Here is a 20,441-nt window from a genome sequence, read left to right as displayed (position 1 = left end):
GAAGTTCTGTTTTAAATGTTCATTTTCAGTTGCAAAGGTTGTTTATAAATAATAATAGTGTCATTCATGATATGTGAAGTTCTTAAGTGACAAAGTTGAGTCCCTGTAATCACACAATACCTTTCTACCAAAGACTTAATCTTCTTCAAAAAAGTCAAATGCCGCTATGAATCCTAACCCAGAGAGTCGAGATAAGCAACACTCAGGATATGGTTGTTCATGTTGGAGTAATAGAATTGTAGTTAAAGAGCTGAAACACTCAATCGCATTCAGAACACATACATAACGGTTACATGTCTTAAAATCTAATTATCCAGAGATATACATGTCAGTCAGAGCCTGGTCCCTCAGTGGGTTGCAGAAGATTACAATTGGTTTCCAACTGGGTCTGTCCATATGAATAATAAATGTGCTCTGTTGTAAGATGTTTTAATGCATTCACTCCATGGCATACATTAATGGACTTATCTTCATTTTACAGGGTAATTACCGAGGAAGAGTGGTCATCTATTTTAAGAGCTGACAGCCTTGTTATTGAGTGCATTTCTTTTTATACATGTTTATTTGAGGTTTTGTTATGGACAAGTTGCTGTTACTGTCCTTAAGTGATATCTTGACTGTTGCCAATGAGAAGCCAAGGCAGATGACAGGATAACCCAGTATGTTTTCAGAGATGGATGTATTCCACAGACTGGCTGCGAACCATGTGAATTAATGACAGTGCTGTAGCCTCACCTGCATCTCCTTATTTCATTCAAAACAGAACACACAGCAGTATTCAGAACAGTACCCTCTGAAAAGTGAATGTGCTGATGTATTATATGTGGCTTGAGGCATAACCGCACATGATCAGAATACAGCCTGAGAGCTGAAACTGGCCTGTGGATGTTCACACTTACAAGTAATAACAGAACAGAAACGAGAAAAGCACTCTGAGAGCACAGACCTCCACCAAGACAGATCTGCCCCCCCCCCCTCCCATCACCACCAAAATTTAATCATTTCTTCCTTGTGCCAGTATCAACATTTCCTGAAAATTTCATGAAAATTTCATGAAAATCTGTCCATAACTTTTGAGTTATCTTGCTAACAAACAAAAATGCAAACGCACAAGCAAGTGATTACAATACCTCCTGGCGGAGGTAATGAAGTTAATCTATAATATGAATGTATCAGTATCATTATCAATATTATTCATGGATAATAATTGTGAAACAGTTTTAAGTTTGGTTCATATCAGATGTGTGTGATGCATCTTTACAACAAGAAATGCCAGGAATGGCTTGTGGAATATCGTAACATTTGGCAGAAATGTTTGCAACAATTGCTGTTGGCCAGAGGTCAAAGGTCACTCTAAGCTTATGTCAATTATTATGAGTACGACATCTCTGGAATGCCATGACAGAATTTCTTTAAGGTCAATTCAGTGACTCCAGGATGAACTGGTTATTTTTTGGTCAGCAAAGGTTAAAGTTATGAACAGCATGCACATCTGATTAATTTTGTGATTCTTGTTTTTCTATTTGATACTGCATTTAATTGTGTTGTATGATAAAACTGATCTTCCAGGTATTCTGAGTTCTGTTCTGTCTACTAAGTGCATATACATTAACATAAACTAGGACTATGTTTCATGTTTCATTTGTCTTTAACCAGGTTGGTATGGCCATTAAGATTTATAATTTCTCCCAAGGTTTTTTTCCCTTTAGTATTATAGATAAATTAAGAAAGTCAAAATTAAGGAAAGCAATACATTGATGATGAAGTTAGATAACTAACACTAAATTCTTCAATTGTCAAATCTCTTAGCAGCAATGACAGAGGAGAAAGCACAAAATGTTAAAATTTTCCAAAACTTGCTGTCGTTGGGTCGGAATACATAGATTTTAGATTTTAAAGGCAAGAATTTCACAATTTAGACATGTGTAATAAATTTGCACTTACTCTTGTCATGACATGAAGATGCACATATGTAGTAATGCAGCACGAATTCTAGAGTTTGTGTTTTACTAAAGGGGAAGTGAAACATAACATCTATGTTTGATGAACACCTATAGTCAGCAGTGCTTATTAACTACAAATATGCTAGATATGCATCAATTGTCAGCCTTGTCGTGTGCCTCTGGGGTCTATTCTTAGACCTCTTTAATTTATCTGAATAGTGATAGTTTCCAATTGTTATTTTTTTATATTGAATACCATTTCTAGATGGTTTAAATTGAACACATCTTTAAAATGCTTAAAGAACCCATATTTACTATGTACAGAGTGTATTTTATTTCTTGATCATTAAGTCAATATATCTTTCTCTAAAGGAATGACAGACACCAAACTATTTCTTGCCATATTCTATAAATCACTGTCATTAAAGTCCAAAGTTTATGTTTTCCTGGTGCTTCTTGATTGTGTTTGTGATCACAGGTGTACTGAACTGTGTTTGTCGGTATGAGATATCTCTGTGATTGTATTTTCCATCGCAGTATAGGCACTAAAATGTCATCAGAAAAAAGCCATTTTGATAGGATTAAAGCTGGTTTCTGTGGCTGAGACTTGTGGTAGATGATTGTGCTCTTATAGATGGATCATTGCTGCTAAGTCCTCCAGCTTTAACTCTAAAGCAGTTTAATGGCGCCCTGTGTCATGAGCATCTCATGGAACATCGATCTCAGTACTGATAATGATCCAAAACAGGCTTTAGAATCCACAAATTACTTCCTTTATGTGACCGTTTACATCCTGATCTCAGCAGATCAAACAGAATTGACATATCAGGGATTCATGTCATATGTCTGACCTTGGTAAAGTTTCCCTTATTGCTTCTTGAACCTGATGAAACTCTGATTCAACTTCAGTCAGTGTGGGCAAAATGAGAATTTCTGATATTTAGTCAATGTTCGCCACCTGTCCATCCATCGAATGCTCATAATGACTGAGGTAATTAGAGTCTAAATCACAGTAAGAGTGTGATTATTTGACTGCTCCCAGGAAAATAAATCGACACCAGACTGTTTAAGCAAGTTAATGAATATGTAAAATTCCAGTAAGACCGTCCATCTATGAGCTTTTTTATTTTTATATAAGTTCTTTTTTTCCTTCTGCCAAAAGAGAGAGTTGTAAAATAGTACTCGTCCCTGTTTCAAGCTGTATATTTACATCAGATTGTTTCAGATAAACCACAGGCCCTGCTTTATGATCATGATTTATTGGCAAACGTAAAAAATACTGTTTCTGTTAGCTTTAAGCTGTGAATCAGACACCTGTCCATGTCTGCAGCAGCTCCAGCCCTTAAAGTGGTAACAAATCAAGATGATATTGAGAAGAAATGAAAATCCATTGGCTTTCTGCTGTTAGGGTATGAATCTGTGAGCCTGCTATTTAGCCCATAACATTTGGAAATTACCTCTGATTTCTGATTTACAGTGCAACTTGGCACTACCTCTGACCGAGCCTCTGCTGCTCCTGTTTACTACCTGTTAATCTTTATTTATGTAGCTTCATTTGCCCATTGTGCAGTTTTATTACGCCTTTAGCAATGAGTATGGCATTGGTGCATACAAAACATTTAATAATTACTGAACTGTTTATGATAGAGGTGAGGTTCAGATTATATCCCCGAAATGGAGTTTCAGGGAATGGTTTTACCCTGAATGCTGCCACCGAATATCCTTCGTGTGAACGCGATAACTAGGACAGATTTGGTTGGATTTCTTCTCCCTTGATAACCAACATTGGCGACCCCTAGTGGAAGAACCCTATCAATTTCAGCTTCTCTTTGAGTATTATGAGTCATCCAAATGGGTAGTTGAAAATCAGTTTTTTGGACGTAAATCAACCAGTAATTGGCCAATTGAGATCAAATTTGGTTCATGTTGATCGTTTTACAAATGTCCATTTTCTCACTACCATCCAGAGTTCATATGGTGTCATTTTCATTCACTAACTGGAGTTTTGTGGGGAAAAATTGGTTCTCTCACCATTATTCTGCCACTATTAGGTTTATGTAGCTCAAATTGAGTTCACATCGATTGTCTAACAATTCTTTCTTCATGCCACTACCTTGAGTTTACATGATTTTGACACCAGGTGGTGTGTTTTTTCCAAATGGCTGGGGGAGCAGAGGACTGAGGGGATTTCGGGGACATACCCTTGCTGTTGGCCCCCAACAGCATAAGCCTTGTTTATTTACTGGACTATGTTGTGTATTTTCCAGTCACATACACTTCAATAAGATCCAAAATCTCCCTGACATAGTTTGCTATTAAACATGTATGTTTAATAAACTGTTAGTATCTTACCAGTTAGACTTTTAAGTAAGGACTGATTTCCACACAAATATTTACATTTTCTCTTCATTTTATGCCAGTGGTATAGTATAAGCCTGAAAATATCCATAGAATAGACTTAATGAAGAGGAAGAACACTGGAGCAAACAGGCAGAGACTGCATCTGTTTTTTCATTTTAGGTTTTGTAAAAAAATGTCAAAGGGCAGATTTGACTTGTATAGCTCACATATACAAAGCCTATTACTGAAAATATACAAAGAAAATACTGATACTGACAGTAAACAATAGAGGTGAAGCAGCTCAAGATGAAGAAGGTGAAACCACACATCATTAAAAGAACGCAAAGTACATCTGAAACAGTATTAAACAATGTGGAAACAGTGCTGATTTGAGGTACTTTTAATCATGATTATGGAAGATAATTGTTGTTAGCTCAGTAAGGCGATTATGTAATAATTGTATCAGACTCAGTGTGTGTAATAGTGTGTATTCACATCAAATTTCAGAGGTAAATAGCTAATAGAAACAAGAAAAGCACTTGGAGAGCACAGACCTCTGCCAAGGCAGATCAGCCTCCCCCCCCCCCCCCCCCCCCCCCCCCCCCCAGTCACCACCAAAATTTAATCATTTCTTCCTTGTGCCAGTATCAACATTTCCTGAAAATTTCATGAAAATCCATCCATAACTTTTTGAGTTATCCTGCTAACAAACAAACAAACATGCACGCACACAAAGCAAAGTGATTGCAATACCTCCTGGCAGAGATAATAGTTTCTTTGTTGAATATGGATTTATTTAACAAAGAGTATTTTAATATTAGATATGTTTTACCATTAAAGACCTAAACAGCCGCCAGCAACCAAAATCAAACTGCTGAACCACTAATTCTATCAATATATGTAAATAATTGGTGTAAAATGCAGTTTGTCATCTTTTCATGGTCATCAGATTTGACCCATTTGGACATCCAGAGGCTCTGTAGTGAACATAGAAACACATTTATCTTCTACAATGTTAATCTATCAATAAAACTTGTGTAGATGGTGGTTTTTAGATCAGTTAATGATATATTTTGTTGAAAAAGTCACTTTTTCTTAAGTTTTCTTTGGGTTGATTTAATAACTTTTGAATTCACTCAGAGATCTGATGAATATCTACAAGATCACCAAATTAAATGTGGGAAAATATAAAATTTTCATTGAAAATTGCAAATTACAGAGGATTATATTATCATAAATGCCAATAATTCACTTAGGAAAGGTTGGATATAGAGAAAAGCCTATTTGAAAATCACTGCAAACATAATTCTAGGACTTAAAAGGTTAAACAAAGGTAATGGTGCAAGGGTAATGGTTGAAGAGTATTAAATTGACTGATAATTTGAATGATTTTTACGAAAATGTCTCACATTCACTCTTCTTAAATGTCAATATTTTCTGGTTTTCTTTCACCTTTTATCACAGTCAACTTATTTACTTGAGGATGCCATGTTTTATAGAAAACTGATTAATGGAAAAAGAAAATAGTCATTTGTTACAGAACCTTAAAGCAAGTTTAGCTTCTCCTGAATCACGATATTCAACACTTGATACACATTTCTAAAGACCAAATATGGCTTAATTTTTTTCCCCCAAAGTCATAGTTAAACCAGTCCGTGACCCCACACTGACCTTGTACGGCAGGACAACGGCAGATCCTCCACTGATGCCCACGATGGGCACGGCCGTCTGCGTGGAAATGAAGTCCAAGATCTGAGCCACGGCCTCCGATCCGACGTTGTCCTCGAACACCACGCCATGCACACGGTTGGTGGAGAGGGTGTCGCAGATGCGCGTGAGCAGCGCCCGCGGGTTGGTGTTGTTGACCAGCACAGTGATGGGGTTCACCTCCAGAGGCAGGTCCATGAAGTTCTCCCGACTCAAACGGCCCTTGATTTCCGTCTGGTAGGCCGACCCGCTGAAAACCACCGCCACGTTCACGGACGGCGCGGGGATCCCAAACGGCCGGCCCGAACAGGGGTGGACGGTGCAGAAGAGCAGCAGCAGCAGTGGCGGCGGCGGCCACCACGGGGAGTCGCTCAAACAGCCTAGACGAACGCCCATCTCAGTCACCTACTGCCTGGAGGGGGTTCATAGAGGAGGGAAACGGGTCGACATGTTAGACACAAGCAGCCTTTCTCTGAAATGTTGTTATAATTCTCAGTAATCCAAAACCACAGTGCCTTTTGTTTAGAGGTGGCTTATTGGGTCTAATGACCTTTTAGCTGGGTCTCTGCAGTGAGCGGCCTGCCCTCCATAACCACAGACACTGAAGCAGCCCATTAACTGAGGCTACAGCAGTATTTTTAGAGTGTGACAGCATGCGACACGAGGCCGTGGCCAGGCTGTTGCATCTTAGGGAGGCAGCTGCCACCCTGCTGCTGTTGTATTTTACCATCCAACCGAACAGATGGTGTCCAGTGTTTAATGCAACAAATGGAGAACAAGAGGATTTATCATTTTTCTCTCGTGATAGTACTTTTGAAGCTGTTGCTTAATTTTTACATCAGTCCAAAGCATTTAGATGTAATCTGTCAAAGGTCCACATGCACAGTTTGGACTCTGCTGATGATTTGACATCTACTGGTGTTTTATTACTATTATCCCTAAACAGCTTTTATATTGTTGACGTTTGTAGTTTATAGTGATCACATCAGTTCAGGTCAAATATATTTATCACAACCAAATGTTTGTCTTTATTTCTTTTGCAAATTTCTGTCTATAGTAACTGACACTTTAGATGGATATAAAGTAATGAAACATCATACTATATAGTGAATATATCATAAAATACTAAACATCTTTTTCAACAACTTATTGTTTTGTCACTTTGATGCAGAAATTATTGAAAAAAGGAACTTTTTTTGAATTACTCCTCCAAGACCCACATTTTTTTTTCTTTTTTAGTATCTTATATTTTTGTTGGTGTCCATGAAGCTCTTGTAATTGTCCACTGAGGTGAACATTATTGGGTGCAGCTTGTCTGTTTAGTGGAATAGTATCAGATATTTCATTTCATGATATAGGCCTAATTATTATCTAGTTATATACTGAAAAATAAAATTAGCAGTGCTTGATAGTTTTTCAATTCCATAATTCCATAATTGTCTTTCGGTGATCTGACTGGAAAGAATTCTTCCTCCATTTCTGGACCACTGTTTTCAGGTACTGTTTTCATCTATCTTTAGACATTTAATTTGGACATAGAGGAGAAGTTGAAGAGGGAATTGGTATATTTTCAAGTACTTGTGTTATTTGTCCCCTTTTTTCAGCCCCTGTAGCTTCAATTAAATTGTGTATATAGAACACTTTACAAATAAAGTTAAAGAAATAGAATTAAACTGCATTTTTTTCCTATATATTATGTATGGACAAAATTAAAATGACACTAGTTGCTTTTCCATTGACCCTCAAATTGCACGAATATAACTTGTGCATAAAAATTTACCTAATGGAAAATGACAATTTCACTCAAACTCTCGTTTTTTGATTAAAAGTTTTTGTGCTGGCAAGAGGTGGTTTTTCGGGTGTAGCACAAATGGTATATCATGCAGAACTGCAATGGAAAGACCTTTTTCCGCAACTAGAGTCACGTGAATGAAGAAATCCAGATGTTGACGGACGTTACAACTAGTGAAGAAGAGGATTTCTAAGGATTTTCTTATGTTTGGACACACCAGGAAACCGAATCATTTTTAAATTTAGTACAGGATAGAGGGGTAATATATAATAATAATGAATGTGTCTGTAAATCAACATGATATTTAGGTTTGTCATGTTTATGAAATGACTTCTTGTGTCATTTCGTGATAATAAATAAACAAATCACCGCATTTGTGATTTAATGGAAAAAACGATATTGCTTCCTTCTGTGTTTTAGACATTTAGTAAATATCGGTAATCTGCCAATGTCCAATGGCAAAGTGACTACTGTGAGATTGATATAATCCATTTGCGTATGACAAGTTTGCAGATGAAATGATAATGCAGGTAAACATACAAGAACAGAATGCCATCAGAGTATTTTGTCAGCTTTAATTACATTGTGTAGAGCACTTTACATGTAAAATACAAAGAAAATGAATTACAACAAGTTTTGTTTCTGAGTGTTATTTTATGGAAAGACTTTAAGCTTACAATTAGTTCACTGTATGTCACTTGTTCAGGCATGATATGATTTGATTGCTGTAACTGTGATCCCTATAAATGCTTTTCTCTGTAATTCCAACAACAGAGACTTTACAGGGGGGTTTAGTCCCATGTTGGCCTTTGAACAAATCCGAGTTCTTTGTGCAGCATTGCATCACTAATGGACTGGATTGCAACCAGTAACTCTTGGCCAAACAAATATAACTTCCTCCAAAAAGCTAATTGCTGTGCCTTGTGCCCTCAGGAAGGTAATGGAGGAGAAACGCCGTGGCAGAGCTCAGCGAAGTCCAAGCCTGTAGCATTAGTTTAACATTCACATTGTAGCCAGACAGCAGTTTGTGTTGAGCTGTCAGACAGACTTAGGCTCTTTGTCAAATCTGTCACAGTGGTGTTGGTGGCCCCAGGGGGGTGTTGCACACTGGTCCCCTGTCACAGAGATCTGATCCACCATGTGATGGAATCCCAGTGGGGTGAATTTATTGTAATCCCTTGGTAATCCCTGCCAGGCGTCATGGCCTACGGCTTGATTGTAGTGTATAAACTTATCAAGAGATTTGGAGACGGCACGAGGCTCAGTGTAGCTCTGGAGCCGTCGCACTCATGGTTTTACTTCCTGTGTGGGGGCTGAGCAGCACAGTTAAACATTCTGGTTCTTTTCATTTCAGTTCGTTTTTGTTGGTTTCACTGCTGTGTTTGCCATTTGTTTTGAGCAAGAAGCTAATTTTTTAGTGCTAGTTTTTCAGGTATTATGAGGAAGTGGAAAAAGTTAAAACATGTCATTAAACATTGCTTAATGGTCCAGTGGCATTTAATTCTCATCATATTTTCACTGCAAATAATAGGGCTGGGGTTAAAACGTGTTTCCTTTATTCATTTCTATCTTCATTTGAAGGATTTGATATTGATGATTGAAATCCAAATATCAAAGCTTCAACCCTTGTAACACTCCTGGAGACTTATATTTCAACTTCTTAGAATTTTTTGGCAGCGACACTGTGTGAGGTGGTTATAATACATTTGAGTCTGACAAGTCGTCAAAACAGATTAAACAAGTGGTGCCAGGCACAACAAACCCAGCCCCTCACATGTATTGTAGCTCATTTTGGTATCAATCCAGCTGATGTCATCATGTCTATGCATGTGCTGATGTCAGCATATCAGTTGCCTCTATATATGTGCCAAGTTTGAAGTAAATTGAAACAAAACTGAGGTTTTTATAGACATTTAAAATTTCACCCATTATAACTAAATGGGTGAAGAAAAAAGATTTTAAAAATTAATTTAAAAAAATGAACTTTGACCTACTTTTCCCAAAATGTAACCACCTGTATTCTGGGTCACTGGTAATCTACAAACCCAATTTGGTATGAATTCTACCAATAGTTTTGCTGCTACAGACATGTGAAATTTTGCCCATTGTAAGTAAATGGGGAAACAACAAAAAAGATTTTAAAAATTGTAACTTTAACCTACTGTTCCCTAAATGTAATGACATCTGTTCTAGATCACTGGCAATCTATAAACCCAATTTGGTATGAATTAAACCAATAGTTTTGCTGCCAGAGTGTTAACAAACAAACAAACCAAACCAAAAACAATATCCCTTGCCTCCCCTTTGGGAGGTGGGGTAATAACATTAAATGAATCTCATTCTGCATTGTGGCTAAATGTACAAAAACAAAAGGTCATCAGAGTATTTTGTGTAATCAAGGGGCAAATAGCACTATTAGCATCTTAAGTTGTAACACAGACAAAAGTCACATGGTGCTTTGGCAGAAGTACATACTTATACTGAATTTCTCTAGTCACTACATTTTCCTAGGAGTCATTCAGGTTCATCTGTCTTATTTGGACTTATAACTTACAAAGGTTTTGCTTTATTACAGTCATAGCCGCTGTGATTTGCAGTTGTCAATCATACCATCAGTGTACTTGGTGTTTATTCTTTACTAACATTAGCTAGAGTTGGACATTTAGTACTCTAGCTTATTGAATAAAATGTATTTTCCTCCCTGATAGGCAGCTATGTTGTTTAAGGAGTTACACTTGTAATTTCTACTGTTTGCTGCTGTTTTGCTCTAGCTTTATGCATGTACCACATTGTTTCTTGCACTTTATTCTACTGCTGCTGGTGAATTTCCTGTTGTTGGATGAATAAATGTAATGTAAATCTTAATCTAATCTAATCAAATCAGACCATTGGAGAATTCTGTCATGAAGTTTACTGGAGATTCATTCCAACCAGATGAACTTAGCATTAGCATTCGCTGTTAGCATTAATATGTATTGACTTGTATCGTCTGTCAGCTAGCCTGCTAATTAGCCCAGGTAGCCATTATTAGTGTGTTTGTACATTTATACTGTTATCCAGTCTCTTGTTTCCATAAAACTAACATGGCAGCGTCATGTCGTGTATCTTTAGACATTCAAAAGTCACAAGGGTTCATCCAATATTTATATACTGTCCACGAATCGACCACAACACTGGCACATGTCCAATTGTGTCCTTTCTGATGCAATGTAATCCAAGTCATACATTGTGTTATACATAGATATTACCTTTATATCATATAGATCTGCCAAGGCTGGTATTATTTCAGATATAGTTAGTATTATAGTCATATGGAGGTGCATTATCATGTAAATTGAGGTGTGACGCCATTGTTGTTTACGTAATGGAAAATGTCTGTTGCAGAATATCTGTATTAGTGTGGACAGGACATTAGTTTGTTTTATTTATTTCTTTATTTGACTGCTATAAAACCCCTGCTGGGTAGTGATGTTCTCTCAGAAAACGTTGCACACAAGCAGACTGAGAAGCAAGTATGTCCTCTGAATACTTATGACGAGATTGTTTTTCTAGTCGCGTCACATGCTGAAACCCAAATAAAAGACATGACACATACGTGGGACGCTGTTCATGCTGTGTCCTACATGTGCACATCCAGGTAGGTGCCTCCTCATAAATCATTATATAAATTGATTCATCTTCGCCATGAGAGGGCATTTACCGCCATCCTGTCAATGACATGAGCCATGTGTGAGCCGTGGGACAGTTAGGGGTTAAAATCTGATGGAGACCAACAGACGTGGGCCAAATACTTAGGAGTCTTCTCGTCCTACGTGTTTAATCAAAGCGGTGAAACAGCTGAGGCAGATGTATGAAGGTCAGATATGGGTGGAGGATATAGAATGAAACCAAATTGGAAATGAGTCATCGATAACTTTGTGTTGTCAACATGACTCCGAACAGAGAGAAATGAAATCACACAACTCTGCCGTGGTTTTCAGAGAGAAACAACGCCTCTGTATTCCAGCAGGTTTCATGTCTGCTTTTATTCTTTTACATTTTAACACAAATATCTGCCCTTTCTGCTCCTTTCATTTTCAGTTTTTAGAGTATATTATGCACACTTTGCACTTCATGTTATAAAAGGTCAGATTTTTTTTTCACAATTGCTGTTAGTTCAGAATTCCAGAGTTTATTTTCTTTCTTTCTTAAGGTTTCTTTGTTTATTGTTGCTTTTTCTGACCTTTTTGTTTTTTAAGTCACCTTTTACATTATTTTTGTCTTTTTGATCTCTTGTCTTCTTAACATTGTTTTCATAGTGTGGCGTCTCTTGTCTTTCCCGTTGTTTCTGTCTCCTGTCATTGTCACTGTGTTTCGTCTTTTACATCATTTTGTCTTTTATGCAGTTTTTGTCCTGTTGCATCCTTGTTACGTTATTCATGTTGTTTCATTTGCATTTTTTTTTTTATGTTTCACATTGTTTTGGTCTTGTTTCTTTTGTGTCATTTCTGTTGCTTATGCTGTTTTTGTCTTGCTGTATCTTTTCTGTCATTTTTGTCTTTTTTGGTCTCCTGTTTTGTAGCATCCCTTGTATATTTCTCATGATTCTCATAACTATAGAGAACTACCGTTTGTTTTACCCATAAAGACCCAAACCGCCCCTGATGACCAAAATAATGTAGTGATCTAAAATGTTTAATACCTCTTGATCCAGTAATCCTATCAATACATGTAAATAACTGGTGTAAAATACAGTTTGTCATCTTTTCATGGTCATCAGGTATGACCCATTTGGATGTTCAGAAGCTCTGTAGTGAACATGGAAACGTCGTCATCTTCTACAACATTGATTCACCAGTAAAACTCATGGACTTGGATCAATGACAGTGGATGGAGACACTTGTTTTTATGTTCAGTTAATGATATATTTTGTTGAAAAAGTCACTTTTTCCTAATTTTCTCTGTTTTGATCTAATAACCTTTGGATTTTCTCTTAGCTTTAATGAACATCTATGTGACTAGTGAATTAAATATAGGGGAAAAAATACATGGTTTACACTGAAAAATGCAAAATAAAGAGGATAATATTATAGTAAATGGTGGTAGATCACTTAAGAAAGGTGAAATAGAGAAAAAAAAAATCATTTAGGAACTGCCACAAAAGTAGCACTGGGTCTTTATTAGTTAATGTTAATTTAAGGAAAATGACAACAAAAAATCATGATTGATATTATTCTGTGTTTCAAAATAACTGATCCTCAGGGGATTGATAAAACCATCAGCCACCAGTCAAATTCACATTTCTGAAATGGCCTTTTATCTAATCCAATATTATAATTTGTTGATGTTCCATTTAATGTCTGATGTAAAATATTAAAAATGTAGGTGTGAAGTTTTGACATGAAGCCACTGTGACTTCATTAGCTCATGTTGAGCAGCAGGAATTCATGACACATCTTGAATTAATTCATGCATTAAATCCTTATGACTCATGCATTAGATTACTGAAGGATATCGTGTGGACTTTCACAGTGAAGTATCTCTAGCAAACATCACATTATGAGGACTGATCCCAGGTCAGTGGACTCCGACTGAGGACCCCTGAGACTCTTTGCACAATTACAGCTTCCATGGTCAGGACCTTATAAAAAAATAAACACCCTATAAAAAAAAAAAAAAAAAAAAAAAAAAAAAAAAGATGTGCCCTTATCACTGCTCTTTCATAGGAAACGTTATTATGTCATGTCGGACTAATAAATACAATGACACCCTAATAAAACAGAATACACAGTCCTTCAAAGGCTGCTCTGTTGTGTAAAAAAGTCTATTGTTAACTTAAAATGCTGCGTGTTATAGTGATTTATTGACTTGTTACATAAAAATAAACAAAAAGACACAAAAACAGGCTGATATCTTACGTCTATATATAGCAGGAGGACAGCCGAGTTTTGGTTGTAACTGACTCCACTCACTGGGTCACCAGGTACAGGATGATGCACGCCCAAGCCCGACCGGAGCGGCATCATGACGCAAAACGCAACCTGCAAAGACAGGATGTGGCTCAGATCTGAGACCACAGAGTGGACGGGGTACGTAGACGACCACAAACACCGCCGACGGCCCTTATACATACAGGGTTAGCAGAGGATTTAGACAAAAAGAGTCTTTTTGTTCCATAATGGGTCCTTTTTCAGACTCAGATGACTTTGATACTACAGGTCTTAATGCTCAATTCCAATTTTTTGAAACACATATGGATAAAAAGTCCGATTTAAGCCACTTTTACCTGCAGTCTAAATGTAGCATTAGACTTTCAGGATCAGAAAACCAGAATATAAACATTATGGTCATAATGCTCATGGGAGATCTTATCCAAGGTAACGAAGGCCACGAGCTCCTCTCAAAACAGGATTTCAGATTTTTTTTTGTATTCTTATCAATATTGTGATGTATTTTTATATTGTGACAGTAAAATTAATAGTTATATAAATTTAGAATTTTTATATAAATAGATAAAAAAAAATATTTGTTGGAATAGCCAGTGTTCATTAATAAAGCACTAAAAAAGAAGAAAATAAGGATTAAATAAATGACTACAAGTAGGGATGGGAATCAAGAACTGGTTCTTTTTGAGAACCGGATCCCAGTAGCTCAGTTTGTTGGAATCATGTGCCTGCCTGCTTAACGATTCTGCTTATCAATTCCGCCTTCATTACGCATGCGCGATGACGTCATGCGTACGTTGCATTGTTTTGATCAGAATGTAGCCAATGTGGCATTGAGGCAGAAACGGTCTTAAAAGACGACACCAGGTCCACCTGTAACACTGGCAAAGCTTCCATTTCTTCAAAAGGGTGGAATCCCCCTAATATGCTCAAACATTTGTCCACAGCATGTGATTCATTTGGTTCGCTACTTAGCGGCGCTAGTGGATCTAGCGGCAGAGTGAACACCAAGCTGTCATCCAGGCCCAGTTCCGGTGCGGGCAACAAACGTCGTATCCCCTCAAATACAAGTTTCCGAAGGTAGGGGAAAAGGACATGAGGTACACGACAACGGGAGACGGGCAGAGTCTAACTGATTCCATGAAGTGGAAATGCGGTGATAGAGGAATTAGTAAAGTGTCTTTAGAGTCACTTTCACTGTATGCCCCCTCCCCCCAAACCGGGCCTAGCATCATCTGTTATTTTTATTTGTACATACTGTATATGTTATATTTTCTGTGCAGATGGAAATGTAAAAGACAGTTAATGCAAACACACCCGTTTGTACTCTTTTATTCCCTCACCCAATGAGAATTGATAAGAGAATCAGTAAAAAATCGGATCGATAAGCAAAATCAATTATGGAATTGGAATCATTAAATTTTTATCGATTCCCATCCCTAACTACAAGTTTTGTGTTTGTTAAATGATTTATGACATTTTCGTCGTTGTGCCTTTCTCACTGCTTTCATTTCCTTACATTGTTTTCATCTTTTTACATATTTTGTTCTTGATACGTCTTTTGTAGTATTTTGTCATATTATGTATTTTTTGTCATTTTCACCTGTGTGTTTTACATCATTTTTACATGATTTTGCATATTTTTCCAATGTCTTTTGTCTTTCACTGAAAATTTAAAGCTGCAAATTATTTTCTGGATTCTTCAATTTTAACTCGTGTCTTTAAACTGGAAAGAAAAAAATTACAATTTTCAATATGAGTTGATGGTTTTAACATATCTGTCCATTGTAACTCAAGCCTCCTCATATTGACAATAAGCTCCTGTTTCCATGACTTATTATTTCTCTGTATTTTTGTGATCATGTATAAAATAACAGTATTACTGACATATGACTCAAGCATGATGGTGGTTCATCAATAATAAACTAATGCTAACTCATATTCTAACTAATATGACTAATGATAGGTAATTGATCTGCTCTGATCAGAGTTTAGTTTTTGTTCATGTGTAGGAAACAAACCTGGCAACATCCTAATAAAACACAATAATCAGATTTTTTTGTTAGAAGTATTAGATGCATATTGTTTCAGAGGGGAAAACAATCTGCTGCGATCTCTCCATTTCTTTATCACATGTTAATTTATCTTCAACAGTGTCTTGCATCAACTAATGATATAATTAAGCAGTAAAACACTTGTGAGTGACTCCACGCTGAGGAAGTATTAAAGTACTTCCACTGTGCTCGAGTGCTGTTACATAAAAACCAAATGAAAAGAGGCTTATATCAACCAGCAGGACATTCTAACTGATGAATAAAAGCTGAATCACAGACTTCATAACTGTATGTGTTGTTTCCTGTCAACATTTTCAGGAACAAATATTAAAAAACAATGAAAACAGAGTCACTGGTGATTTGATTTTCATTGCAGCATCCAGAAATGAAAAGGCATTTTTCATTTTCCTGGTCAGAAACAGCAGATTTATGAAAGCCTGACTTTTCCTCTTCTCCTTTGTAAAACAGAAAATAGCTTTTTACAGAACATGATTCTGTTTGTCGCGACTTTTCATGTGATTCAGGCTCAAACTCATGTTGCAGTGGTGATGAAAATGCGAATTATCGTCTGCACTAAAAGCCACAGTGACTTAATATTTTTTTAAATTTTTATTTTGGTTCATCCTACACTGATTAAAGGTTCAGTGTGTAATATTTAGTGACATCTAGTGGTGAGATTGCATGTTAGAAGCACTGTGGGTGTTTCATGTAAACCTTAGGAGTCTGATTTTGGCTGTTCTTGAATACCTTAATTTTCCCTTTATATTTCTCGTTATAAAACTGTTTACCTTGCCCTGTTTGGTTTCATTTTTTTCAGCACGACGTCATGTGACTTTACACTTATTTTTATTATTTGACAAGCTGTATTAGCACACTGAAGTTAAACTCACACTAAAAACATGAAATCCCAATAGGAAAAAGCTAGATTCTTTACTGTTTTTCACCAACATGTTTAACGTCACTGAAAATTTAAAGCAGTGGTTCCCAACCTTTTTTGGCTTGCAACCCCATTTTAACATCATATATTAATGGCGACCCCAGACATTCAAAACTGAGACTTTTTTTTGGCTAAAATAATTTTTTTTTCAATCATCTAATAGTTTGTTATACTATGTCGCAAATAAACATTAATTTTAGACAACATTTAGGCTATATAATGTATATAGTGCACATTTTTAGAATTTTTATAGGGAAAAGTGTGTGGTGTTTTAATTATAGTGACACACATTGAATCATTACAACATTTTTTTTTTTTTTTAATCAATTACTAGAAACTTCAGGCGATCCCACATGGGGTCCCGACCCCAAGGTTGAAAAAACACTGATTTAAAGCCGCATATTTTCTGAATTTTCAACTTTCACTCAAGACCAAAAATGAGCCTTTAAACTGAAAAAAAGTGACAATTTTCAATATCAGTTGATGGTTTTTGACATATCAAGTCTCATCATATCAACAATAAACTACTTTTTCCATAACTTATTATTTCTCTGTGTCTTTGTTATCTTTGTTTAGTTTTTGTTCATCTGTCATTTTGGTCAATTTGCATATTTTTGCAATGTTTTTAGTCTGTCACTGATAATTCAAAAACGCAAATTATCATCTGGTTTCTGGTTTTTGGATGTGATGGTGTGTTTAGGGACTCCTAAGGGTTAAGGGGGTTTAACCTCGGTTCCCACTTAAACATAATGGGTGTCAGTCGTTGTATTTAATGCTTGATACCACCTGCTATGTACCACAAAAAAGAAAATAAGTGTTTGTTTCAGCAAAGGGTTCATTTTAAGGCCACTAAAACACAACAGATGTTATTTTCAAGAGATTATACACAGACGAAAACATAATAATGACAATAACATCCTATTTCTGTAATTATTCCCTCCTGAATTTTACTCACTGGACCTTTAAATAACCTGAGATGTGGAATATTTACCAGTTAAATTAAAGGAACACATAAATTAATGTGATTTAAGAAGTTGCCTTAAACTAAACTTCACTTCTGTATTGATCGAACAGGCAAGCACCTGCCAAATTACACAGAGAGGTCAAAGGTCAGAGTAATCCAGACCAGCCCACTGTGATCCCTAGGAGTTGGAGTGAAGACACTTGGAGAGCAGGTACTTTGAGTTTATGAAGAAACTCTGCACACTCTGTCACACCGAGTCTCACAAACCTTAAAATAGAGCCTGGGATGCACAATATGGACAAAAGTATTGGGACACATTGAATTTAGGTGTTTCTTTCCCAACAGGGGTCTGGGCTACAAAGCAATAATGATAAATGTCATAATATAGTTTTATATTGTGATAAATATCATCACATTGCATTGTTTAGTTTTGTTTAAATTGTGATTTTTATTCCAAAATGCCTTTTTCTCTCAGCATTGATTCTGTTTTGTTTTTCATCCATGACTATGATTTTAAATGTTGTTTGTGCTCTGGCTGTAAATCATAATTTTCTGCCACAACAAACAATCTACTTTCTTCACATTTCACTAAGGAAACTTTAAGGAAATATTGATGTTTATATGTCAAATCAACATGAACAGGACATTTTACGAGCTGTAGCCATGATGTGTCCAAATATTTTTGTCCATATAGTTCATAAACATCAATTAGGTAAAATTAAGAAACAAAATGAAGTAAAAACCATCTCTGAGGCATTTTGGAATTATATTGCAATGATATTTATCACAAGATAAAACTATATTATGATATAATAACATTTTTCATTATTGTTTTGTAGCCCAGACCTACATACATACAGCACTGTACACTATATGTACAGTATTTCTTTAAGCTGGAGGAAAACACCTGTATTTTAAGTTCAGTAACAGCGTCTGTGTGAGATATCAAAGTTGCACAATCATTCATGTAAATATACAAACTAGTAGTTGCGTGAGGATGAAGGTTTTTCCTATTTTACTTGTATATTTTAGGCAACAAAACCTCCTTTGCTCCAAAAATTAGAGCCACTTTAACGCAACATGACCTCAGATTTGATTAAAACTGGGAAAACAACCCATTTAATGAAACATTCCTGACTTCATATCCCTGCAGTGTTTGACTAACACACATTAAGGAAGTGCTTATCCCCCTCTAGTGTCTGCTGACACACGGTGGAAGCAGCTTCTTTGCAGAATTAGCTGCCATTCAGAAAAGTACAGATAAAGGCAGGATTCAGAATATGTCAGACTGTAATGTTAATCTTATTTCCTCCTTCTGGTTCGGTCCGATGCACCTCCAAACTACTGACATGTGGGTAATAATGCAAACATCCACATCTGCATGTTCGAGCCATATGCTATCTGCTCCTGTAAATTGAATATTGTTGATAAGGTGAATAGAATTTTCTGCACAGCTTGACACTTCCTGCTCAGTGTTAATGGCATCCGCAGACATTATAATATAAAACTGGTTTTATACGTCATGTATTATAGTATAATACATGGATTTTCCTTTATATTGTAATTTTTTCTTTAGTGTGTTTAATGAATTCATACTAGAAGGTCATTTTCCATGTATATTTTTTAGTTTCTGTCAGTACCAATGGGACTCTAGTCTTAGGAACACACTGACTTTTTCAGTTCCAGTATTGATTATGATTGCTTTGAGTATCAGCAGATTCTGATACCAGAGTTTAATTAATACACAATATGCATCTCTGTGTGGGAGAGACTGATCATTGTATTATGTCTGAACTGATAACACTGATTTCCAAATTTATAAAATGGAAATGTGACAAATGTGGTATTGTTGAATAACTTGACCTATGAATTAAAAGTACGACTGCAAATTTAACCTTCCAGTATCTAGGTGAGCATATTATGCACACTTTGCGGTTCACATTATAAAAGATCATATTATTTTTCACAATTTGTATTAGGTCAGAATTTAAAAGTTGTTCATTTTTACATGATTTTAAAATTTTGACCCAGTCACTAAAATCAGCACATTGTTAACAATGGAAAATGACTACACTAGCACCCTTCTCTGAAGTGGATAAAAAAATTCACATTGCCACATTTTAGCATTTAACACTTGACCTAGCACAAAAACTAATAATGCATATTAACCAATGCTGCTGTTAATTGTTGGCATATGGCAAGCTGCAAAAATCCAAAAGTGAGGAATATAGTTTGTATGTAGTATATTGAAAAAACAAAAAGTTTTTTGTGTTTTTTTTGCATCAAAAATATTGTTTGTTTACATTACAAGAATGGCATTTAAAGGGTTAGAAAAATTACTTGAGTTCTTGAGTATTTGGTATTTTTGTTTATGGCTCATGGTGGTTAGAAACAGTGGTGGCACCAGGATTTTAAAAGTGGGGGGGCAACTGGAGGGCAAAGAAAATGTTAGGGGGGCGGACAAAAAAAATCTGCGCATAGTGCGAAATTAATACTGCGCTTTAGCGGCTGCAATATATATACATATATATATATATATATATATATATATATATATATATATATATATATATATATATATATGTATATATATATGTATATATATATATATATATATATATATGTATATATATATGTATATATATATATATATATATGTATATATGTATATATATGTATATATATATATATATATATGTATATATATGTATATATGTATATATATATATATATATATATATATATATATATATATATATATATATATATATATATACTGT

The 20,441-nt window shown here is 35.8% G+C and overlaps 1 protein-coding gene across 1 annotated transcript in view; it reads right to left on the bottom strand.

Moving 5' to 3' along the window:
• LOC115424637 (glutamate receptor ionotropic, NMDA 2C-like) overlaps positions 1–20,441 on the bottom strand; it is a 132,508-nt gene that overhangs the window by 87,922 nt on the left and 24,145 nt on the right. The window contains 1 exon segment of the mRNA XM_030142008.1: positions 5,955–6,402. Within this exon segment, the coding sequence (XP_029997868.1) occupies positions 5,955–6,386 (432 nt within the window). The 5' untranslated portion in view covers positions 6,387–6,402.

The sequence above is a fragment of the Sphaeramia orbicularis genome, chromosome 8 (assembly GCF_902148855.1).
Source record: "Sphaeramia orbicularis chromosome 8, fSphaOr1.1, whole genome shotgun sequence".
In the NCBI taxonomy this organism is placed as follows: Eukaryota; Metazoa; Chordata; class Actinopteri; order Kurtiformes; family Apogonidae; genus Sphaeramia; species Sphaeramia orbicularis.
Note: the sequence above shows the minus strand (reverse complement) of the source record. Positions and strands in the feature narration are given on the sequence as shown.